This window comes from Canis aureus, chromosome 4 (assembly GCF_053574225.1).
Source record: "Canis aureus isolate CA01 chromosome 4, VMU_Caureus_v.1.0, whole genome shotgun sequence".
Taxonomy (NCBI): domain Eukaryota; kingdom Metazoa; phylum Chordata; class Mammalia; order Carnivora; family Canidae; genus Canis; species Canis aureus.
The window spans coordinates 44,809,532-44,835,417 of NC_135614.1; the positions used below are offsets into that span (position 1 = coordinate 44,809,532).

Below are 25,886 nucleotides of genomic sequence, written 5' to 3' on the forward strand. Positions count from 1 at the left end.
GAAGTAGTGATGGCATGAAAACTTTACGTCTTGAAAACATTCTAATTTACTTCTTGGGGTCCTTTGAATCCTGAGTTATTTTGCTAATGTATGTATTTATCTATGTTTGGCTTTCTGTATAAGCTCCTTAAATGGCGTTCACTTGGGCTTTTACCACTTTGCTCTAAATTCACACCAATTCTCATCTCAAAACTAAAAATTAAAAGCTCGCCTCAAAATTAAAAGCTGATTCCAAAATGCGCAGTAACTTATTTGCCTTTTTTTCTAATGAGATCAGTTTTTTTTGCATGTTCTCTGGACATAAAAGCTATTTGAAAATGCCTTGGATGATGTCACTGCTGATGACTATTGACACTTGGACAACATCGATGGCCCAAATAATGAAATTTTGACAACTTTTTCCCTCTCAGTTGGTTTTATAGTGAGTTCTAACCTCTAGAGAAAAGAATGAAAATGTACCTATACTCAGCATCCAATCCCCAAATCAAAGCCAAAAAACATGCGTGTTCATCCAAACATTGGGCACTCTGAGGGTGTAGTCCCAGTGTATGCTGTTTGCATTCCAGTGGTGTATTTTCATGTGTGATTGACTCTGAGAGTGACCCTTTCTCTGAAAGACTAGAATGATGGGATGACAGAGCAAGTAGAACTATCCAGAAACATGGCAAAGACAGACTCTCTCCTCTTGGCTAAATATTTAGCCATTGGCAGCTGTATCTCCCAGAGGAGAGGATATGTCAGCTGGTGAAAATTTTCAAGTAGCTTTTTAGGTGATGCTGTGAAGCTGGGTAAGGGGCACAGAAGCCCAGGTGGCTCCTGACACCGCCGTGATTGACCGCTGTGTTCTGGCCCCACAGGCCCCCACTCAGAACCTCCATCCTGCAATGCCAACTCCATCTCCTGCCCCTCGGCCTGCACTTGCAGTAATAACATCGTGGACTGTCGAGGGAAGGGCTTGACCGAGATCCCTGCCAACTTGCCAGAGGGCATCGTCGAAATGTAAGTGCCCCATCTGCCACCCTCTGCCCCTGGCGAGTTCACCTCTCTATCTCAGCCAGTCCCCCAGTAGTCTGGCAGCACGTTGGCCTGTTAGAGCTAATGATTAAAAGCACTCAGAAATCTCTTTGCTACCCTTCCGGGCTCTCCCAGGTGTGATAGCTCAGTTGTCAAGAGCATTGATTCCAGAGCACAGTCAGCAGACTCTACCCGGTGGTCCAAGTATGCCTACCACATATTTCTGTAAATAAGGTTTTGTTTGGAACACGTCCATACCTATTGCATAGGTATGGTCTATGGTTGTCCTCGTAAGGCAGTATGACTTAAGGCCCAGCAAGCCTTCTACAGGTGCTATCTGGCCCTTTACAGTAAAAGTTTGCCAGTCCCTTCCCTGGAGTCACCCTGTGATTGTGTCCTAGCTCTACCATTTACTGGCTGTGTGACTTTGGGCAAAATCATTGCTCTTTCTTCTCTAGTTCTCTCATCTATAACAAAGTGATAATTATAGTATTGTCCATGGGTTATTGTGAAAACAGAATGAAATACTGCGCACAAGCCCTGAGTACAGTCCTTGGCACCTAGGCAAGTGCTCTAAGCAGGGGTGGTAGTATTGGCAGAAAGTATGTGAATGATGAGCTCATTTCATAGCTACCATGATCTGAGCAAGAGATTGAATGGTTAATCCTTTCCAGTCAGATGGTTGTACACTAGATTTGGTCTGCAGGTACAGAGACAAGATTGTGCATGTCTCCATGTATGTGCACAAGTGTTCGAAATTCCACTATAAATGTGTTGACCGTCTAGCTCAGTCTTGTCTGCTTTTCTCTCATGCATTAGAAAGTGGCCAATTTCCCATTCTGGATCAAGTAGAGAGTCAATCAACACTGACCTCAAGATCACTCTTTAAATGACCACAAGTGTTTTCATTTTCTACTTTCACTTTTAGGTGGCGTTATTAAAATACATGGTAACCTAGAACCCTCCTGCTCCAAATAGCATTAGATAAAATCCCTCCAAATAAGACGCATGTTTCCCTAGCCTTTCTGTTCATCTCCACCCCCCTCTTCCTCCTCCTGTGCATGCCCTTCTGTTCCGTGTTCCCCACGCATTCTGATAGATGGCCCATTCACTCTTTCAGCCATTCACACATTCATTCAACAAACATCTGTTGTTAGCCTATTATGTTCCAGTCATAGTTCTATGCTTGAGGAGCATCAATGAATAAAAGAGAGAAATTTTTTGCCTTTATGGTACTTGCATTCTGGAGGTAGCGGAGGGTTAATAAACAATAAGCAAAGCAAATTATATGAAGGGGGTGGCTTCTGTGGATAAAAATAAAACAAGGAAAAGTTTGGAAGTAAGTAGGGGAAAAAGCAAGTGGATATGTGGAGGAAGAGTGTTGCAGGTAGAGGGCACAGCACATGCAAAGGCCCAGAGGTAGGAGTTTGCCTGCTGTACTAGGATGCCAGTATCACTGGAGTGAAGTAAACATAAGGGGGAGTGTTGGAGGATGAGATCAGAGGGGCAATGAGGAGCTGGGTCAAGGCGGCATTCTAAGGACTCTGCTTTCATCCTGATTGAGATGAGAAGAAATATATGATTTACCGCAGTGGAAACTCAGTTTCTTCTTTCTTCACTGGTTTTACCAGCTTTTCCCTAATTCCCTTTAACTTTATTCCCCTAGCCCCAGTGGACACAACCCATACCTGTATCTCTTCCTGTAGGCAGGAGCTAGTCAGCAAAGCATCTTTTTGGCCTAACATCCACACCTTCTGTGGCCTTCACTCAGCCTTCAGTCTTCCTTTCAGCAGACCAACAACTAATTCGCTTCACATTTTTGCTGTTTCCCTTCACCCCTCATGGTCTATTGCTCTAGCCTTGAAGACCCCTTCCTTCCATGGAGTTCACGTAGACCCCATACCTCTCCTGCTCATCCCCTGGTTTCTCTTCTCCCATTGCCTTTTGTTCCTGGCCTTACTCTCTCCCCTTTCCATGCTGTTCCCCTTGTCTCTATCTTCCTCCCCTGATTCCATTTTCCCCCCTCTCTTCCTCTCCCCACCCATGATCTTCCCACTTCACTTCCCAGCTCTATCTCTCCCTTCACCCAGTTCATACTTTGCCCCTTGTCCTAAGAGCCCTCCACCTTCCCTGTCCATCCATGCCAGGGTAGGGCTATGGCCCACCCAAGACAGATGTTCAAGAAGGATTCCTCCCCACGTTCATCTCATTTCAGATTCCCATAGACCTTGGCTTTCTTCTCTGCCCCCACTTCATTCCTTTCTTCCTCCATCTGTCAGGTTTTATCTTCCCTCATTGGCAACCATAGATGTTTCCTCAAACCACAGCCTGATGAAACAGGCCAGTATAGTAGTCAGTCTATGACTTGACCCCCACCAATGCCTGACTCCCCCTCCTCTGCTCCACATCTCTACACATCTTCAACTTGGGTCTCACAGGCACACAGCTCAGGTGTCTGGGAGGGAGAAATTGCAGATGTCCACATCGGAGGTGGGACCTATGCAGACCAAGCCATAACTGGACTATTTGAACCTTTACTAGTACTTCCTGTGGGCTTATATGTTCAGGGTAGCAAAGGAGCTTGGCTCATACCTGGACACCAAATTTTTAAAAGGGTATTAACAAAAGAGAGTAGTGATTTCTGAAAGACTATCAGATGACTGATATCTTTCTCTCAATGTGAGGTAAAGTGAGAAAAACAAGAACAATGTGATGTTTTTCTATTGAGCAAAAATATCCAATTTAAAGAACTCTCCTTTATTTTAAATTCCTGGACTTCCTTATTCTGTTGTTGTTGTTTTTAAAATGCCCTTTATCTTATGAAATGGTGGCTGCTGAAGGCAGAATATATGTTTGTGGGTGCATGCACATGTACATTATAAATATGTGTTTATGATTACATGTGTAATTATGATGTAACTATAAATGTATGTCATATATAAACATGTATTATATACAACACACACAGAGCATCTTAATTGGCAAAATAAAAGGTCTGTAACCACTTAGCCTGTGAAATCTGAAAGTCTGGGAATGACCAACCTAGCTAGAGTGCTTCTAAAAAAAAACAGTTACAAACAACAACCGGATTCTTAAGAGTGTAAACCATAAATTCAGGGAGGTAGATCTACATACCAGCTCTGGCTCTACCTTTTAGCTATTGGTAAATAACTTTTCTGAGTCTTGTTTTCCTCAACTGAAACATGCAGAGGCCAGTGGTACCTTCTTAATAGTTCTTGTCAAAGTGAAATGAATGTAGGCTGTCAAATGCTTAGCATTCTGTCCAGCACATAGGATATACTCTGTTAGCCATGATTGTTATTTTACTACTGCTACTACTATTACTACGACTTTCATTAGGCTCAGTGAGAAGGGTTGGACCATGATAGGAGCTGGAGCTACCTACATATGCGATCCTTCCACAAAGCTAGGTCAGACTTTTGAGGGTTATGGGTGAGAAGAGGTTTAAGAACCAGGTTAGCCACTTGCATTAGGAATTGAGCCTGGCAGTAGCTCTTCTTCATGCAAATGTATGCAGACATGGAAATAAGGCTGCCCCAGCTTCCTGAGCACCCATGGCCCACCAGACAGATTGCCTAGGATATCTCCGTCTGTGCTTGCCTCATTCTCCTCTGTGATGAAATGAAGCTGAGACATGAAAGCAGATGAGGCAAGACTCTATGGTTAGGAAGGTACCTGGAGAAGTGACATGTAAGAGAGACTTTTGAGGAAGAAACAGGCTCATTCCTCATGGCAACAAAGCCCATGCCTGGGGACCCGTGTGTTGGCCCAGAAGTTTTGAAAGCAGCTGAAAGGCATCTTCTTAGCAGTGAGAGAAGACCAGCAGATGGGGGAGGTTGAAAGATGAGGCAGGGAGTAGAGAGTTGAAGCTGCAGTACGCACCCCAGGATGAATAGGAAGTGTCTGATTTATCATCCCAAAGACATCTGAATGTGACTTTTTCTTTTTACTGTCAAGAATTTTGCCTCGTGTCCATGGCACCTATACAATCCAGATTTCCCCTTTCTCCTTAGGGATGCTTGGCACCCTATCAGGCTCTCCAGGCCCTATGCACAATCCTTAGCCAGGAGTGATGCTCTAACACCTCGGGAAGGGGTCTGCACTCCCCAGCATTTGTGGGGAGGAAGGGCTATCTCCCGTGCAAAGCAATCTGGCAAATTCTTTTAGAGTTTTTTTTTCAAAGCCAAAGCAGCTCAGAGGACTGTGTGCTGGTCTCCCCGCATAGCAGAGCCAATTCCTCTAAAAATAGCTTTCTTCCAGAGAACCCGCAGTGAGACAGTTCCCTGCAGATTTTCCTCGAAACTGAGTTCCCACCAACACCACCATTCTAACTGCTCCCTGTCGTTTCTCTGAACCAGCTCCAGCCTCTAGGAGGGGTAGATTCCGGGAAGAGCCAGAAGCTCCCACCTTCCTCTCTTCCGTGGTCTTCTGTCTTCCCTCCAGTGTCCTCAAGGCTCAAGAGGACCATCTGTACCTAGAGTGTCATTTTAATCTCTGTCCCATCTTCTTCCAGTTTGCTCTACCCACCCCCAAACACACACACAGTGCCATCCAGGGTGTCTCATGCCCTCTACTATAGCAGCTAAATTTAGTTGATGGAGAAAGGCTGTGGATGGGTTTACTGTCAAGTCATAAGTGAAAGCATCTGGGGGAAAGGTAGCCCTACTTTGCACCTTGTCTCACCTCAACTCCACTGTTTATCTGGGGTGAGGAGATAAATTGTGGTTTATCTGCTTAACAAAAGCAGATATTCTCCCATTACACTGTTCACCAGGGGATTTTAAAAAGAGAGAATGAAAACAAAACAAAACAAAAAGTAGCCAACAGAACAAAAGGACTGGAGGGTTCTGGAAGCCATCAACATCCGGGATTCTTAAATGTTCTGAGAATACCAGGTTTCTGAGGGACTGTTACATGGAAGGAGAAGAGATGGGGTGGGATGGGGCAGTGGTATAAAGCGGAAGCTGATGAAGCACAGAATAATCAGGAACAGAACATTGGGATAAATAGTCCAGGTGTACATCCCAGTTTTGCCTCTCACCTAGAGCACCTTCCTTAACATCTCCTGCTTCACTCGGTCACCCTGCTTTGCAAAATGGGATTCATCAGAACTACTAGAGATTTTCTATGAAGACTAAATAGCACAATATTAGCACAGTGTTTGGAAGACATTGAATAGAACCTAAAGAAGAAAAACTTATGCAGGTGACATGTATGACACAATAGAATGGTTTAGTCTTAAGTTCCCATACTAATTTTTTTTTCATTTTTTCCCCAAGATGATTATAAAAAATTCTCTGGTATAGGCATCTGGGCATATGCATATAATAAGGAAAGCAAATCTGGTTCTCTGTCTGCACCCCCTCTTTTCTGTAGGCAATGCCAGGTATTCTGCAGAGCAGGTTAAGAATGACTCATGTCTCATATGCCTGCATCCCTCATCTTTGTTGTTCTTACATTAATAATGATACTTGCTTCGTACTATTGTTGAAGGAATAAAATGAGACGGCGTGCAAAGAGCACAGTGTCTAACCTATAAAAAGCCCTCAATAAATGGTAGATGTTTGTCATTATTGCCACCTCAGCCACACCACCACCAATATTCGAACCCAGCTCTAGAACGTCCTTATCAGGTGACTTGTAGCCATGCCTTTGCGCTAGCCATGCCTCTGCTAGTCCCTCTGGCATCATGTTGACTTATGCATTGCTGGAAATATATTGTGTTCAGTCGCATGTTTGCAAATGACAGATCATTAAGGAAGCACCGAGAAACTAGGGCAAATCAATACAGAGCGCAAATGGCTGAAATCCCCATCAGATGTTCCCATTGTTTTTACTGGTGCCGGAAGATGTTCAGATGTTTGATTTGTATGTTTGTTTTTATGCTAGTTCTATTAAATCAGTTTGCAGCCTGAAGAATGTTTGCCAGACAAAGAGAGACACATGTGCCATTTAAGAGAGACCTAACACAGCTGTTGGCTACAGACACCTCTCTAAATGTGACAGTTTTTGCTGATGCTAATGCTGCTTTTTGTCCTTCACACCGAATTTTTGTCACTGGGAATGTGGATCTTTGTGTGCTTATTCCAGGCTGTATAAAACCCCCCGGGGGTTCTAGGCCACGCAGAGACTTGGCGTGTGCACAAGCACTGTAGGCTTACTCCCTTGATGAGGGGGCCATTTCCCCGAGGATGAGCTGGCAATGACTAAAAATGGAAATGCCTCCACTCCAAATGAGACTCAGCAAAGCTCTGTGACGGAGAGTTCAGGTTTTTGAATGGGACAAACTTGACTTTCATCCTGGCTGTAGTTCTTCCTGGCTTTGTGAATTTGGACAAGTGACTTCACATCTCTGAGCCTCCATTTTCTCATGTTTAAAGTGGGGTTGGTAATAATGAGTAGGATTTGCCTCATTGAGGTGTAAGTATTAAGATAAACCAACCATGTAAAACTCTTAACCTAATGCCTGACTCACAAGCACCTGATACCGATTAGGTCCTACTGTTGTCATTATCCCTACCCTCACCCTCACTTCACATTTGAAGAACACAGACTTTTCACAACTACACCCACTCCCCCCAGACAAACTCTGATGCCCTTGTGGCAAGGTTAACCCCATGACATTGGGTCATGGCCTTGGAGGTCCATAGGGGATCCACTGTCAAGCCAGGAGCCACAGCAGCATAAGAAGCAGAGAGGTGGCAGAGACAAATACCATCCCTAGAGTGGGCAAGTCTGATGAGTATAGGATGCACACAGCCATCCCTGTACTCCTGATTGGAGTTCTTGGTTCAAAACCACACCTTTGCACTCTATTTGCATAGTTATATATACTTACATCTATACCGCATCTCCCTCAAGTCCTGCAGCCTTTTTACAAAATATTGACTTTTGCAGAGGCCGCATGATGTCTCAGCATAAGCACTGGGTCTTAACCTCCTAAAATCTTCTGTGACACTGGGGAAGTCACTTTAGTCTCTAGGCCTCAGTTTCTCTGTTTTCAGAAAGAAAGGCAGTATGTCCAATGGGTTGAAACATAGTCAGCTCTGCCACTTACTAGCTCTATCACTCTGGACAGGCTATGTGATTCCTCTAGATTTTTCCACATCCACAGAATGAGGCCAACACAGCCTGCCCCATAACTGTAAGGATTAAAAGAGGTAACATAAATCAACTGCCCTATCATAAATGATAGCTCTTCTTCTTTGTTACATTAGCGATAGAATTGGGTTCTGTAGTGGACTGTCTTGGGCTGTCGTTATCCTCAGATTGTTAAACTCCTTGGGGACAGGTACCACCTATTGCTCACTGGTTCATCCCTCCCTTGGCTCTTACACCCCTTGCTAAAGTGGAGACTAATTGATTACGAATTGCAAACACAGCCGGCTGACCTCACCCCCAGTGCTGACCTGACTTACCTGGGCTCTTGGCCTGCAGCTGGGAGCAGTGGATTCTCTTGCAAACACTGAGGGGGTTGCCATCGTTACAGACAGTGGCTCTCCCCAGGGGCATCATCCAGCCACAATCCCTTGCCAAAGTGGCAGGTGAATCACAGGATTCCTGGAGAGCATTTTCCACCTGACTGGCAGCCCCAGAGACCCATGGAGCTGCTGCCTTGGCTGAGAAATCCCTGCTGAACTCTGCTCAGCTGGAAAACAAGAACGTCCTTGGAACTTCTCAGTCAAGGCAGCCTGCCCTGAGTCTGCTGCCTCGGTAGGTGGCTGTATCCGGTAGCTCACAGACTCTGAGACCTGGTGGCAAGCTCTTGTGCCTTACCATGAGCCAGCCAGGCCCCTGTCCAGCCAGCCTGTGCCCATGTGCCCAGCAGAGCAAGCTCCCCACCTCCTCTGGCAGGCCACAAAGGCTTTCTTAATAGACCGTGGCAGTCTCATTTGTAGACTCTATTCATCCAGCAGCCAAGAATGATCTGTCCTGATGCTCCCTCTCTCCTCCCACCGCCCTTCCTCTTTCTCTGCACCCTACCCCCACCCTTCCTTTGGCCTGGAGAGTGATTTGTCTGTGTTATGGGTAGGCCTGACAAACCATTCCACATTAGCAGCTGAGATGTTGTTTGAAATGGGAAAATTGCTGGCAAACTGCTCCATTAGCGGTTCCAGTAACAAATACTCTCTTCCCCCAATGAAGATGAGATCGCAGAGGCACAAATTAATACGACTGTCTCCCCGACTCTGCAGCGGGGATTACTCTTCAAGATGAATGGGTTCATCCCAGCCAGAAATGTGCATCCACTAGATGTAGCTAGCCTCCAAGGGAGCCACTTCCACCCGTATGTTCCTTCTGATCCCCCCCCACCCTTGCACACACCTTTTTGTGTGTCTTCCCAGCTAAGGGTTTGAGGACCATCTATGCCAAATGAGGAAGTGATGAAAAGATCTATGCCTTGGAGAGAAGGGAGATGCACGAGAAGGAGATGCTAAGTCCTCAGCCGAGGCCAGAGCATCACTCATCACCTCTAATAAAGGGCCTGCCTCCCACTCAGGCCCGTTGCCCATCACACTTGCTCTTGGTGCCAGGAAGTCATCTGAGGAGAGAGAGAATAAAGAATTGAGATGCTCGCTCGCTTGCTCCCCATAGCCCCTTCTCTTCAAGGAAGTACTGAGCCCTGGGCCTGTGGCATTTCTTGTCATTCTAGAATCCTAGGAGAGGAAGCACTTCTGGAGAGGCCATAACATGGTCAAACCTCAGATTCCAGGAGCAACCCAGGGGAGTGGTCCAACAGGGGGCCCTAGGGCCCTAAGGGTGGTGTCAGAGAGCTGGTTTGAGGAGTATCAGGCTGGGAGCCTAAAGACTTGAAGACTGTTTCTCCAGCACATTAGAACAGCCCAATTGAAAAAGCCGGAAACAAACATCAAATGTTGCTGTTTATTGTATATCATACTCCTGAAATTAATAAGTCATTTATACCTTAATACAAAAAAAAAAAACAACCAGAAATGAAGCCAGCCATTTTCCTTTCTGCCTATACAATACCCCAGTAGCAGTGGGGTTGAATTTTTAACCAAGAGATGACACGCTTCGATGGCAGGTGGGCATTGCTGGCCCAAAGGCCATTTCTTTTGTCTTCTCTTTATCCCTTTGACTTTTTCAGCACTCTGAAAAAGTCGAAGGTGCTGCAGCTTTTTTAAAGAAACATTTGCCTTCAAAGATGGCTTATAATAAGCAAGAGCCAAAATTACCAAGGAGAAGTCTTTTTTTTTTTTTTTCCTAATTTTTCCAAGGGTGGTTAGGTTCTGGGATGGGTGCTCCATACACCAGAACACGAGTCTCTAGCTTCCACATAGTGTTTGCTAGCCTCCTGAAACCAGTAACGGGTGTCATGTGATGAGAGGGACCCTCCTGTCCTCGAGGCCTTCAGTAACCACCTGTTAACAAGTTGACAGGTGGATGGTTAACTGACTCTGCTCTGCTCTGTTTCTTAGACGCCTGGAACAGAACTCCATCAAATCTATTCCTGCTGGAGCCTTCACCCAGTACAAGAAACTGAAGCGAATGTGAGTTTCCCCTGGGGAAAAATAAAGCAGATGTTTTCATTTGGGGGGTAATATGTCCTGCGTGGTGGGCAACCTGCCCAGATGACAGCCTGCATCACATTCTTCCTAGAGAGTTCAGTATCTGACCTGTAATGTTCTCTGAGATTGGGACGCATGGGTCAGGAGTGTCGCTTTCAGCTGGTGAGGTATATGGATTTAGACACCTCAGAGCTAAGGGTCTCTCCAACTAGAGCAAAGTAAAATTATCTGAGTGAGAAGTGGAGCTGAGTTGGCTAAAAAACAAACAAAAAAACCCCTCACACCACCATTCTTATTGCCCTCGCTTTCCTGATGTGGACCTAAAGTAGGAGTTTCATTGAAGATGGGACAGTGGCTTCGTGTCATTCTACAGCATTGTAACCAACATGCCTACAGCCATGCCCACATTCATCTAACAGAGAAGTCTACTGCAAGATCTGAGGATAGAGTGTGTGCTAAAACCAAGTCTGTGCTCACAGAGCTTACATGTTTGAGTGTGAGAACACAGAAAAGAAACAAATACCAGAAATTGGTAAGTTCTAGAAAGTAAAACAAAGGAAGGCCCACCAAAACCTCTCTGTGCAGGTGACTCAAATGAAGGGTGGGATTGAGGAGCTCTCAGGAGAGAGCAAGTGAAGAGCCCTGGGGAGCAGGCACGGATGGTTGGCAGGGCAGCAAGGAGGCTGGGAGGGAGTGAGGGAAACAGCGGTGGAGATTGTATTGGAGAGGTAGGTATGTAGGGGCCAGATCCTGTGGGCCTTTTAGACCATGCTAAAGATTTTCTATTCTTTCTAAGTGAGATAAGAAGCCTTGGGCCCTTCCTTATCCTCCAATCACATATATCTTGCCAGTGATTATTCCCACCACCCCCATTAGCACCACATCCTGTAACACCGCCACCACTACATCCTATCAGTGCCGGGGAACACCGACACTGCTGTTCCTTCCCTACCAGGGTACCGCTGACAGCGTCACGCATCATGGCCCTCATCCCCGCCATTGTAGTGACGTCATCATCACCACTCCTCCCCAACCCATGATGGCTCTGAGCACTGCTCTGTAAGTCACTCAGACCAGGGAGCGCTGAGGGGAACCTAGGAGGATTCAGAAGTGGCCCAGCCATTGCCAACATAGATAGAATCTGGGAAGGAGAGCCCTTTCCCTTTTCCAGGCTAGAAATCATTTATTGTAGTCCAATAATCAAAATGCTGTTTTCACCTCAGTTACTTACCCTTTCTGGCCCCTGCAGAGGATGAGAGAACAGGTAGAAATACGCACAGACTCGATCTTGCTCCCTTCCACTGAAGGCTGATTCATCGGGTTCCCTTGAGTAGGAGAGCCTCCATTAAGGAGGTTAAGTGTCTGCTGACTCCTTTTATGTTCAAAATAAACATCCCCAAGAAACAGTGGCATTGGTAAACTTTACCCTCGGATTTTGGGAAGGCAACTTCCCATCTCCCTGGAAATCCAAACCAAACAAGATTTTCTCTTGGTACAATTCCAGAAGTAAAACCAACATAATGAACCAGCCCTGAGCACGTACTTTTTCCCCTCCCCTTGGCAGCATTCTTGCTGGAGGAGCTGTATAAATATAGGCCTTAATATTTAAAACCTTGGGCCATTAATCTCCTGGTCTCCCTGCTTTCCCAGCTCACTCCATACCCCCCCCCCACAAATTCATTTTTAAAGCCTAGCTTGATTATGCAGCCAGATAGTAATTTCAGTGAAAAATGACAAGTTCAGTCACTGCCCCAACCTATATCTCTTGCATGATTTAAGTTACTGCTCTAATTTTTTGTGAAGTCCAGGTAATTTAGAGCTTAGCTATGTTTTACTGTCCTTTCCTCATCCCATTGGAGTTGCCATGATCTGTGCATTCAAAATTCATAAGACCTTCTCAGTCACAACCTGGGAAGGGAATTTAATTTTTGATCATTTCTGATGCTACTGATATTTATTATGATGCCCTCCTCCCCACCCCCACCAAGAGGATGGCAGTAGGGAAGAGAGACCACTTAAATATTTTTCTGATTAACAGAACTTCACAAACCAAGAATGATGTAGGATGGCTTGGGAGAAATAAGGCCCCTGGTGAGAATGGACTTTGAAACCCTGAGTGTGAATTCCTCTGAGGTGTGCGTGACCAGTCTCTTGCCTTTTTTTTTTTTTTAATTTTTTAAAAAGATTTTATTTATTTATGAGAGACACAGAGAGAGAGAGAGAGGCAAAGGGAGAAGCAGGCTCCACGCAGGGAGCCTGACGTGGGACTTGATCCAGGGTCTCCAGGATCACACCCTGGGCTGCAGGCGGCGCTAAACCGCTGTGCCACCAGGGCTGCCCCAGTCTCTCTTCTTAACAGAAAGAAGTTTCCCCTCAACTATGAATGAGCCACACCCTCCTCTTACCTCTAATAACAAACAAACAAAAAAATTCACCTGGAATGAATGACCTTGTCCCAATTTCTCATGGCCAGCTGAGCATAAAAAATACTTCCAGGTAAAAACTAGTATTGGGCAGACTGGGTGGCTCAGTGATTTAGCACCGCCTTCAGCCCAGGGCCTGATCCTGGAGACCCGGGATCCAGTCCCACGTCAGGCTCCCTGCATGGAGCCTACTTCTCTCTCTGCCTATGTCTCTGCCCCTCTCTCTCTCTGTCTCATGAATAAATAAATAAAATCTAAAAAAAAAAAAAAAAAAAAAAAAACTAGTATCAAAGTAGAGAAGTTACTTATGAGGAGAGTAGAAGGCACTAGAGAAAAGCCCTTGGTCTTACAGGGCTGGTTAAGTGGCAGCATTGGCAAATGGGGGCCATACTCCTGTGGTTTGGCCAGAAGGGCATGTTCTTTCATTTTCCTTTCCACGCTCTCACATAGGATAGGATTCCACAGGTGCCAGCCTTTCCTGGAGTCCCATACTGTATTCCCCACTCTGAGCCTTGCCAGCAGGGAGTTTGACACCTTGGTTCTGAACAGTCTGGAAAATCCACTGCCTCTTAGTCATCCATTTTGTAAGCCCCAGGGCATGGCATACATCTGAGACCAGCAAATTGTAAAACACTGTGGCTTAAAGTATGACCCAGGGACCATGGGCATGGGAATCACTGGAGATGCGTTACAGATGCAGGTTTCTAACCCTGCTGTCCAAAGCAGACTCCCTGTGGGTGAACTTTAGTAAACACCCTAGTAATATTTGAGAACCACTGATCAAGAGTGACCCAGATGCCTGGAGTCAGCTCAGGGCCACCTGCTTTGCATCAGGAGGGGTCCAGCATGGAGATCAGTGAGCAGCAGAAGCCTTCTCCAACCTGCCTCCTATCCAGCACCACTGCCTTATTCATCCATCATCGTGAAGTGAGGGGAGACTTGAGATACCCAATAAATAGCTGTGTCAAGTCACTTGTGGCTCTAGGTCCTTCACCTCTTAGGGCTGCCATTTGCTTCCTGCAGAATTAAGAACAAAGAGAAAGTGACCATCACGAGCAGTTCCCAGATAAACTATCACATGTCCAATTCTACTTCCCATCATCTCGAAGACCACAAGACATCCCTCCTGTGCTACAGAGAAGAGTGCATCCAGAAGGCTAGCTGTGGACTGGATACCACTTTGCCCTGACAAGGCTAAAGCAGAGGGCTTCCCTCCTACCCCCAGTTCCAGAACTTCCTCTTGCATACTAGAGGTCTAAGTAGCTTGAAGGGACATCCCATGATCAGGAAAACAAAACAGAACCCCAAAACAAAACAAAACAAAAAACACCCAGGCTCTCTCAGCAGTCTGATCTGAGCACAGACCCCGTGCGCTGGCCTGACATGCCTTGTGAGGCAGGCAGGCTGAGGGTGAACAAGATTAGGATAATCCAGGGCACTTGCTTGTTAAGACCCTTCTACAAAAGTGGAGCGCTGAAGAAAAGCCTGGTGTAAACTGACGAGTTTGTGAGCACAATCTGTGGATTTGTGAGAGGCGATCTTGCCAGCTAAAGGGATAAGCTCGACAGCTGTGCCTAAGAAGCCTTAACCTGTGAAATATCTTTCAACTTACCGGCTTTGGAAGCAGGGAGGGAAGGGAGCAGAGGCCTAGGAAGCTGGGCAGCCCTTTGCAAGCTATTAGAAGGAGGGGCGAAACAGACCTGGGGAGTGTGCTTCCAGAGGTTGGGGGCTGGGTGTCTGGCCTCGCCGGAGGCAGTTGCTTAAGCATCTGCTTAGATGTGCTTTCTTCTCCAGAGTCCCTTGTCTCCTCCTTGTTGACCCTCCAAGACCCCAGCTCTCTCTCTTCTGCACAGAGGCAAAGACCCATTGATCTATTTTGTTAAAAGAACTGGAGAGGGGCGTTGTCTCTGGAAATTGGAGCATCTCACCTTCCAATGACAGGAGCCCAGGGGCCACCCCCAAGCTAAGCAATCCAAGAAAGTCTTTCCCCTCAATGAAGTGCCATTAGCAAGAACTAGAGGCTGGGTGCTCAGAAGTCATGGGGATGCACAGACCCACTTCTGGGCTCTGAAGAGGAGCCGGGTCAGGGAGATTCATCTGCCCCAACGCAGCCAGGGGTGGCTGCCTTCTATCACGTGACCTCCCTCTCATCCACATTACCCCACAGCCCTGGGCATCACCCACTCCCTTCCCCGGGCTCGCACCTATCCTAGGAGCACAGCCAGGGACAAATCCACATCCCAGAGCCATCCCGTGAGAATCTCATGATGTGCTTGCATCATGTGACCTGGAGGACACCCCGAACCAGACAGAGACTTAAGTCACTGCTCAAAACATCTTTTCGGGTCAGAAAGGAAAGGTCACTGAGGAGGTGAAATGACTCAGGACAGTATGAGGAAGAAAATCAGCGTTGGCTGAGGCATGAGACAAGAAGATGATGCATGCCTGAACCCTGGCCTGTGTTTGGGTGAGGCCAGCTTCTGCTTCATTTATGCTGTAATTGCTTAGTAATGCAACAAGGCCCTAACGTGACTGGGTGCAGTCCCTCCTACAGAGTGAAGGCTCACATGTGCAAAGCCATATGTCACAGTCAAGATGCTGTGGGTGAGCATTCTGTGAAAGCCAAGAAGAGTGAAACAAATGTACATATTTCATCAAAAGACCATTGAACTGAATGATCTTTAAGCCCTTTTTCTTGTACTATGAATAAATAAACTGATTAATTCTCACCATTTTAAATATCTGAAGTACTTGTTTCACACCTAGGAGTGGCCGTATCACACCTTTGAGCTGTGCTCTCAGACTCTCCCATTAATGTTTTTTTAGAGACATCAGCAAGAATCAGATATCGGACATTGCTCCAGATGCCTTCCAGGGTCTGAAATCACTCACATCGCTGTAAGTGGGGAACAGAGCCGTATAGAGGTGGGAGTGGGGGGTTGGCAATTCGAGAGGGATGTGTCCATATTTTTCAGGAGGTGTTTATCAAGGCTTTATGTTCCCTTACACACTTGTGGCAACCTGGTAAAAGAAACAAATATTTCTTCAGGGGAAATTGATCTTGGGGAATATTTCTACAACCCAAATGCATTATTTTTATTGATTAAGTGCCCAGCAGCTTCCCAGTTATTGGCTTCTAATTCAAATGCATCTTCTGCTCTACCCACAATTCCCCCTCCCACCCTGTGTGCCTCAGCAGCACTCTCGGGAGATGGACGAACAGAATGGTAATGTATGTTTATTACCCATGTGCCCATTTCTCTCATCTATGTGACCTTGTCAAGGGAGAAGCTAATTTTCTTCCCTGATTTTCAGGGTTCTTCTCCAAACCAACTCATGGCCTTTATTCTGAATAAGCATCTACTCCATCCTGTAAAGCCTTCTTTTCTTGGATTGTGCAACCCTAGGGCAGCTTACTGGAAGGAAGCACAGCCTTGTCCACCAGGGACTCAGAGAGCCACAGGGGCAAGAAGGCATGGAGCTTTGTCCTGATTCTACCAGTGACTTACTACATGGCATAGGGGATGTCACTGGAGTTTACTGTATATTTTCCCCACAGACAAAATGGAGTTAGCGATATCTTTCCTGCCTAACATGCATTCAGGGGTGACCATGATTAAATAATTGGCAGTACCTATTAAGCACTTAGAGCGTGCCAGTAGTCTTGCAGGTTTAATCCTCATAACCTAAAATATAGACTCTATTCTCATCTCTCTTTTACAGTAGAAGAAATGAGGTGTTCTAAGCTCCACACAGACAGGAGTTTTTATCTCTTTTGATCTCAAACAGTACCTGGCTCGTAGTAAATGCACAAAAATAAAGCTTGTTGAATAAGTATAATTATCCAAAGTCCACAACTGGGAGAGGCAGGATTTGAACCCAAGCAGTGCAACTCCAGAACCCATGCTCTCAATCCCCATGCTATGCTGCCTCTCCAGGTAATGTGAAAAATATACACTGAGACACAAGAAAGCTATCATCAGGTGATATTATTTATATCATTTGATGACCCGCCCACTGAGTACGGGTAAGGATGCTCACAAGCAAGCTGTCGATGCTTTGCTTCTCTTGGTAACCTGTTTGCTTAATTTATGAGTGGCAGGCAACAAGATACACATTTTTCCCCACCTGGCCCCATCCCACTGAGAAGGGGCTGGGGACAGGGAAGTCTCTTGATTCAGCTGTTGCCTGCTGCTTGCAGAGTAAATTAGTTTCATTTATCGAATAGAACATCTGGCTGAGATATCAAAGACAGGATTGTATGTGAGATTAGTGTCTGCTTATTGTGCTGAAGATCACAGAGGAGCAGAGAGAGTGGCTGTGTGCTGCCAGGATCCTATCCCTGCCCCCACCCTCCCATTCCACTTATCTGGTTTCCCTCTACTGGGACTTGGGAACAATCTGAGGACAGTGAGATTCGTCTGGTCCGGTAGGGGGTGAGAAAAGGAAAAGTCAAATCTGGGTTGCCAAACTGGCAACTGGCCTCCCACTAGCCAGTTCTGAAATATACCAGGGCCTTATGTGAGGTGCCCCCTCACCTCTAATCTGTGCATTCATCCATTCAGGTAGATGCCTGCTTGGTACCAAGGAGTATCACAGGCATGTAGAATGTGGCAGTGAACTGGATGGACAAGATCCTTGGTCTCCTGGAGCTTGGAATATAAATACACCCAACCCAAACTCGGCAGTGGCTGAGCTAAAGGGCAGGAAAGCCTTGCTGGTACTCATTTGTTTATTCTGTCAACAAAAAATACTGTGCTAGACCCTGTCAGTCCCGTGAGCAAGCCATGTAATGTCACCATACTCGTGGGACCTACATTCAAGGGAACTGAGAGGGAGAGGCAGAGAAAAATCTTAAAATAAATAAATCCATAAGTAACAGAACATGACATTATAAAAAGTGATGAAGAAATAAAAACAGGGTGACAGGTGGTGAAAAACATTAGAATATTCAGGAGAAGCTTCCCAGGGAAGAGATGTTTGCACTCTGACCTGAAAGGTGAGAAGAGGGCAGTCAAGGAAAGATGTGAGAGCAAAGCCAGGTGGGTCTGCACCCAGATCACTCCAAGGTAGACCCACAGCCCTCTTCAGTCTACCAAAGAGTGATTTTGACCCATTAGGTTAGATCCATAAGGAGGTATGACGGGTCATGTGTGTGGATCCCCTGCCCCAAGTCCCTGGTACCAACACCTCGCCAGCTACTGCTACACCAGAAGGTTTGACATTAGGCGAGACAAGCAGACAGTGATGCTACAACGTTTGGCACAGTGAGCCGTGGGACATTAATATGAATTACAAATGCGCGCCTAAGCCGTCATGCTGACTTTTATTTACTCATTAATTTGTTGAAACATTAATGAAACACACCCGCTGGCTGAGTGAGACACTCTTTTTTCCTGGTGGTGTCTGGAAAATAGGGGGTTTGGTTTATCGCTCCCATTTACTATTTCCTCACCCTAATATTTTGTCTCCTCAAAGATGTGTAACAGCCTGGATTTGCAGTCTGAGTGGGGTTTGTATATTGCATTCATTCAGTATACTTTAGCACCCAAGAGGGAATTGAAAAAGGGGAAAAAAAAGAAGCCCTCCTGAGCTCACTTCTCTACATGTCAAGGAGGCTGGACCCAAGAGAAGTGGTCTGCGCCATGGATGAGAGCAGAGAGAGGCCAGCAGGTCTTCAGCACCTATGTGGAGGGCCAGCAGGACCCCCCCAAGCACTGGGCTGTAGAGGCTGGCCATAGAAATCTTCCCCCAAGCCCTTCCAGGTTCCCGAAGGCCAGCCCATGGATAGGAGACACAGAGTGAAGGACCCTGTTGGTCTGAAAGAGAAAGGGGTAAAAGAATTCAGAGTTTCTTAGTTCTTGGAGCTCAAAGAGGGGCTGGAGTGTAGGGGCCATTGCTTCCGTTAACAATTCCTTGCTCTCCAGCTTTTTCTGAGAGCCAGTCCCTGACTCAGCAGTCCCTGTGCCATCTGGATAGGACCCCAGATGCCCACAGCCCTGTCTGGATGGATGATTAAAGAACTCAGCTCAGGAATTCCTAGGATGCAATGGTATATTAAAGGGAAATGTTCTATAGGCGGGCTCAGTCTGATCAATACCCATTGAAGACAAGAAGACGCAGGGCCCGCAGCTTCCTACACGTCTTATTTATTGCCGAGGTGTGAGTCATATCAGCAGCTCAGGGAGACACTACAAAGGGACTGCTGCTCCCTGTTGTGGATTATTTATTGAACTGGGCTGCCCAGGAGTAAAACAGGATAGAGCCCATTTCTCCTTGCCTCCCAGATAGCCTGCCTCTCCAGCTCTTGGTGGCACTCACCTGCTGTCCCATTGGGAAGGAGAGGGGGTAAGGCCAGCCAGAGAAGGAGATGCTCTGAGAAACCCCACCTACCCACTCACTTACCCCCCCCCCAATGGAGTTGGCCGAGGCAACAGCCTCTACATGAGTGGGTTCCACTGGCTTTGCCTCTACAGCAACCATTCTCTCCTCTGCTTTTTTCCTCCAGCGTGCTCTACGGGAACAAGATCACTGAGCTTGCCAAGGGACTGTTTGACGGGCTGGTGTCCTTACAGCTGCTGTGAGTAGGCACCTTTGTCACATTGTATGTCTCAGGGACTGTTTGCAGGCTCTTCCCTGCAAACTTCGAGCCATGCTTCTGTACAGTTCTTTTGACTGTACACACACTAAAAGGAAAAAAATATCTGAGCTGTCCACTCCACACCTCTGTCACCTCTTTTTTGGTGGAAAAAAAGCCAGGGAGTTGGCAGAGGGAGGCCAAGGTCAATGTGAACAAATCCAAATGATACAGCTCAGGAGCCTGGCCTGGACATGAGTCACTAACCCATAGATCTAGGGGCTAGGAATTAAGCCTGAGTTGAATCCTACAAGGGGAAGCATCTTGCAGGAGTGTGCTAGGATTGTAGGGAACTGAAACATTGACACACCATATTCCAAGAAAGCTGAAACAGAGCTGCTGACAGACATGTAACCTTGGAGAAAGGTGGGGGTGGGGTGGTGAAATAATTATACAGAAGAGCATAATCAGTCACCAGTGTGACTCTATCTGCGTAAGATATGGCTGAGGGGGGAGTGTTTATTTAATTTGAAGGAAGATTTGTTGCCTCGAATTTTAAGCTCTGAGATTATTTATTTGCATTTATTTCATTCTGGTCATTTGAGCTTAAATGTTTGAAGAAGATAATTGAACTCTGATGTGGAGAGGCAAGGAAAGGAATTTTGCTTGTCCTGTATTTTAAGATTTTATGATGGGGGAGATTAGGTCTGTGGTTTGTGATTAGATAGGCATGGCATCTACGTGCATGTGCTGTGGTTGGAGGTATACGTGTGCCCATACACATCCTTGCCTGTTCAGTGACCATCACAATTCCTGTGAGTATGAGGAACTGATCTTGAGTATCCTAGGAGTGGTATAGAATACCAGGCTTCAGAGAGGTAAACAACTTGCCCTCAATCACACAGCGAAATAGGTGTGGAAACTGGCAAAGAGTTGACATGGTCCTGTGGCTCAGAAGGCTCTCTGCCCTTTGAGTAGAGGTGTGCATCTGAGTAAGATGAGTAAGTGAGTGTGTATGTGTGTGTGTGTGTGTGTGTGTGTGTCTTTGTAAAACCATCTCCAAGTCACAGGCCATGAGGAAGGGGCCTCCCTACACCCCCATGTGCTGGCAAGCAAAGCTGCCATGGGAGTTTGTAGACCAGGTGTTCAACCTGGGTCTCGGGGTGGGTGGGAGGCCAGGAACAAGAATAGAGAGAGGAAGGTAGGCAACACCATCACAGGGTGGCACCCAAAGATTCCTCAAGGAAGAGGAAGTGAGACTCTTCCTCAGCCGTTCCCTTCTCACATCTTTATGTGCTACCCTTCCCATGTTCTGTAAGACTTGGGCCTGGACAAATCCTCCCAGGACAATGCAGTCATGTAAATCCCTCCCAGTGGCTTTCCAGGCAGCACATCCATCTACAAGCAGTAGCCAGGTTTGTTTCAATGAAGCTGAAAGCAAGAGGAAGAAGATTCTGTGTCTTTTTGTCTGTATCTCCCTTCACCTCTGTCTCCAGATCTGTCTCATCTGGGAGTCTCTGCGTGGGCATATTCTTCTGTTCAAAGGTCCCAGCCCTCAGATGAGCCTCTAAGGCTGTCTGTTACAGTGACATACCAGTGCTCTGTAGGGAGCTGGGTGTTTCACAGTGGTGTTCTTTGCTTATAGCAAAGAAACTGTAAGTTATAACCACCACCATAAGGCTAGCTAGTTTAGCTATTAATCCCTGGAAAGAAGCATAACAAAAGCATGGGCCTTGAGGTAGATTTGGGGGGTGTTGCATTCCACTGGGCTGAGCTGAATATCCCTTTACAAATCTGCGTGTCTGGTGTGGACAGGAATGTGCCCTCGCATTCATTAAGGAGAAACCTAGCTTGCATCACAGTGCCTACCACAGCGCCTGGCATGTTGCAAAGATCGATAAATGCATAGGTTTGGGGGGCCGGGCTTGCATGTTTTTTTTTAAAAAAGGAAATGTCTCCCAGCTTGGAGCTGACAACAGTGATGATATTAATAGAACTCACAGGACTTTGCATGGGCTGGGAAGGCAATCCAGTTCAACCTCACCAAAATTTTGAGCAGATGGACTGGAGTAACTGGGAGTAAAGACAAACCATCCTCCCCCACACCCACGCAACCAAGAGTTGACACAACTTAGGCAGACTTGCTTTCCAGAAAGAAGCAGCAACTGCAGCCCGTCATTGGGCTTTGACCTGCTGCTGAGCAGTTGGAAAGCATGTCCTGATTAGATCTAATTTAGCGTCCAGCCCGCTATAGATTGGATTTCTCCTTGTTAGACTGGAGACACTCTGATAAGAAGGCTCTGATTAGAATACCCTGGTAGTCTGAGTAATTTCCTCTCCTTTGACTCGAAGGCTTTTGGAGAGAGGTTTGTGTTTATTTTTCTCTCTCCGTTTCTCAAATTATTGGTGCATCACAAAGCCAAGCTGTCTCTGCCACATGAAGAGATCTTGGCTATTTCCTTTCTGGTGCTTGTCATGATGCCAGTAACGAAGTGGGTACAATGAGTTGTCCTACCTGCACCCCTTGCCCCATATCTCCACATTTTTCAGCCATCCCACCAAATCTGCCTAACCCCTGGATCATCCTCCTGGGTCATTTTCTTGATAGGTTTGTTCCAGCAAATGACGAAATAGAATATCTCAGGCTTCAGAGTTTCTCAGAGGCTACCACAAATGGGCCTTTGTGGAAAAGCTTCAACCATCCCGGGAGTGATCCCCTAAACCCAACACCCTGTCTTCTGGGTGTCAGCCTGGAAGGAGTCACCTCCTTTGCTTTAAGTTCCAGAATCTTAGAGGCCAAAGGAACTTTGGGATTCTAAGTACTGTCTTCTACCCCATTGGTGCAGAAACCCCTCTCATGCCCTCTCTGACAGATTCTGTTCTTACTGATGGTGTTTATAGTAAGTCATCATGTATACTTAGAAGGTGAGGAAGTTCTTTCTTATACTAGACCTCAGTAGTGGCTTCTGGGGAAACTCAGAAGAGGCTGTTCTCAAAGTCTTCAAATGTTTCAAAATAATTAGTATGTCTCCCTATAATTAAACCCAAATATGTTCAGTTCCTACAGATACTCCTGTGTAAATACACATTCACTGGTTACTAGAGCCCTTATTCATCTCTGGGGGAATGTGTGGTGGTCTGTCAGCTTCCCTCCTTATACCAGACTGCTGGGAAGCAAGTCCAGCACCCATTTGGACAAGAAGTATGTTTAGAGACTCCCTCCTAAACCACTGAGAACTGAAATATCCCACATGAAGACATCTCAGAATAGGATATGCCACTGCACACATGCTCCCAACTCCAGGGATGAGAACAGCAGGATGACCAGAGAAGTGACCTGTGCTCTTCTCCCAGAGGGCACCCATCCCCTCCCTCACCAGGAACTTAGGGTCAGTGATTAGGATGCTCTTGTCTCCCTCCATACCCCTGCCTACCCAGGCTCCTGGGTTCCTAGGACATCTGTGAGATCGGATCCTGGTGTGCAACCAGTCAAGTGCCCCCAGATCCCTCACCTTAGAGCTTAGAGGTCAACCTCTTCCAAAGCAAGGAAAGCCATCAGCAGGTCTTTAGAACCATTGTTTTCTTGTCTGATGGGCAGCTGAGCTGCAAGTTGTGCTGTTTCAGCTCTCCCAGGAAGTAAAGAGGAGCATTCATTTAGCGCTCACTGATTGTATGGCATACAGAGGAAAGTCACCCGAGGGGGGCGGGTGGTCATTTGAGGTAGAAGCTTTCGTGTAAATCCTGGCCGTGGTCATGTTAAGCCTGCTCGAGGAGGTCTTAAACCAAACCAGACTGTCTTGGGGCTGGAATAAGTTAAGACAACCCAGGCACCTGTTGTTTGATTTTCTTGGAAGGCAGACAAGGCCATTTGAGAGTCTTGGAGTTTGCCAAGCAACGTGCCAATTACAGGGCAGTAAGCAGAACTTCACTCCCGTAGCTCACTTTCCCTCACCAGCTGCTTCACAAGTAATACTACTACTGCTAATAGTAGCAGCTAACATTTACTGACTACTTAATATGCTCCAGAGCCTGTGCTAAAGCAGTTTTATATGTTTTATGCTTCTCTAATTTTTGCAACAATGCTAGGAGGAAGGTACTGTTGAGAGGCCCATTTTACAGATGAGGAGATTGAGGCATTGAAGGGTTAAGTAACACAGCCATTGCCACTCAGTGTGTAAGTGGCAGGGCACTGGCACCCAGGCAGTCTAATTCCGGAGTCCATGCCAGAGACTTCTGCTTCAGCCCCAGTCACAGGCAGATGTACAGAGCTAGTTTTGTGATCCGTGGAGCAAGAATTCCTCACCAGCCCATGGGGAGGAGAAGGTGCTACTAAAGAACTGTATCCAGTTCCTTTGGTCGACTGTATCAGTCATGGGCTGCCATCTCCCTGGGACTTCCTCTGGTTCCTCGGCATCCCACTAACCCCTGTGAGAGGGCCTGAAGGAGTTCCTTGTCACTAAAGACCAGGTCAAGGTGAGATGATGAGAACTCTCTCCCACAGTAGAAGCCAACTTGCTTTGTGATGCATTCTTGAGGGAGGACTTCTTTTTTTTTTTATTATTATTTTTTTAATTTTTATTTATTTATGATAGTCACAGAGAGAGAGAGAGGCAGAGACACAGGCAGAGGGAGAAGCAGGCTCCATGCACTGGGAGCCTGACGTGGGATTCGATCCCGGGTCTCCAGGATCGCGCCCTGGGCCAAAGGCAGGCGCCAAACCGCTGCGCCACCCAGGGATCTCTTGAGGGAGGACTTCTTCCTTTGCTCGTGTACCTGGGGTTTCCCAAGGAGAGTCTTCAGGGAGACTTAAAATCTGGGGTCATCCCATGCTTGGTCATCAAGTGAATGATTCACCCCTCTTAAAGGACCAGTTAGTAACCAGGAGGCAACAGAGAGGCGAATGATCACCCTAGTAGCAACCCAGGTCATGCTAGGTGAGGCCTTTGAGCTTCTGACAGCTGTCCTGACAGCTCACCTCTCTGGTCTCTCAAAGCCTCCACTTCCCTCCACTTGCAACCCTACTCCTAGAGTTCTCCTATGTCTGTGGACTCCAAGGAGGTCTTGTTTTTCAGACAGGCCACCTGATGCCATTGCTACCTTTGCAGTTTCCCTTGTATCAGGAATCACCATGACAACCCACAGCTGGTGACCAGCAGTATAGCCATTATTAGGAGAGAAGGGAAGAGTCCCCTTGTCCTTATTGGGACTGGGAGGCCTCGTCCTATGTCCTCTCCTGAGTGTTTAGCCTGACATGGCCCAGAGCAAGACTGGGCAGGGTTAGAGGTTCTTGACCTCATGACACTGGTACCACCAGTCTCCTCCCCATGCCTGGCTTCAGTAGGTTCCCAAAGGTCAAAGTAAATCCCTTATATCATACAGTAAAGATGAGAGTATAATATTTGTTCTAAGGCAAGAGAGTAGTTCTTAATTGCAATTAGTGGATAAAGGAATTCAGGATGATAGAAGGTGAATTCTAGAGAAATTAAAAAAAAAAAAAGATGGAGGTTTGACTCTATACCCTGCAGTTTAATCAGAGATCCAAAATATATCTCCAAATTGGTGTCCTCACTAATAGTTTATACTCATTTTAATGGTGGTAAATACTTTCTGGGAGAGAACTCTTTCAAGGAGGAGCCATCGAAATGGTTATGCCGAGCAGTTGTTGGTACATTCTTCTCCTCCTCTGTATCTGCATCTGAGTGTTTACAAAGCAGAAACTGACTCCCCAGCCTTGTGTTAGGAAGAGGAGACTCCGCAAAGCACCTCCTGTGGTAGGAGCCTGGGCCATCTTCCTGTCTTATGGTCTTTCTTACCAGGGCTTTGCTTATTTCTAGGAAGGGGGTCACTGCACTCTTTCTTGGCACCAGTTTTCTGAAAAAAACTTGGTGGAGTTTGGCATTTCCCAACAAACACCACAGAAGCAAGAGGAGTAACGTAGCCGCTGTCTTCCACACACCCATGGGCAGGTGTGGAAAGTATAAATCCCACCCAGAATGTTAGCTCTGGGCCACTGAATCAACACGTGAGCTGCTGGAGTTGCCAAGGTGATTTTAATGCAATTTATCATTAAACCTGACTCCAGATGTTTATGTCTTCCAAACCTTGCAGCAAAGGCCTGTGAGCTCCATGGAGCAGATGTAGCTAAAAGTGGGGTCTCAGTGGCCTTCTGCCCCACTGGCCTCTCTGGGGAAGCTGGGTATGGGGGGGTCCTGTTCCCCAATCAGGGTGGACCTCATCTGCCTCCCTGTGTTGAGAGCAGCTGGGACTTCCCTGGCCAGAGCAGGCCAGGTCCTCTAGCAGGAGGACTTGAGTCACGAGGGC

The 25,886-nt window shown here is 46.6% G+C and overlaps 1 protein-coding gene across 1 annotated transcript in view; it reads left to right on the forward strand.

Annotated features, from left to right (window-relative positions):
* Nucleotides 1-25,886, forward strand: part of SLIT3 (slit guidance ligand 3) — a 591,462-nt gene that overhangs the window by 465,950 nt on the left and 99,626 nt on the right. Inside the window, exons 9-12 of the mRNA XM_077895576.1 lie at nucleotides 858-999; nucleotides 10,476-10,547; nucleotides 15,815-15,886; nucleotides 19,497-19,568. Of these exons, the coding sequence (XP_077751702.1) occupies nucleotides 858-999; nucleotides 10,476-10,547; nucleotides 15,815-15,886; nucleotides 19,497-19,568 (358 nt within the window). The remainder of the gene's footprint in view (nucleotides 1-857; nucleotides 1,000-10,475; nucleotides 10,548-15,814; nucleotides 15,887-19,496; nucleotides 19,569-25,886) is intronic.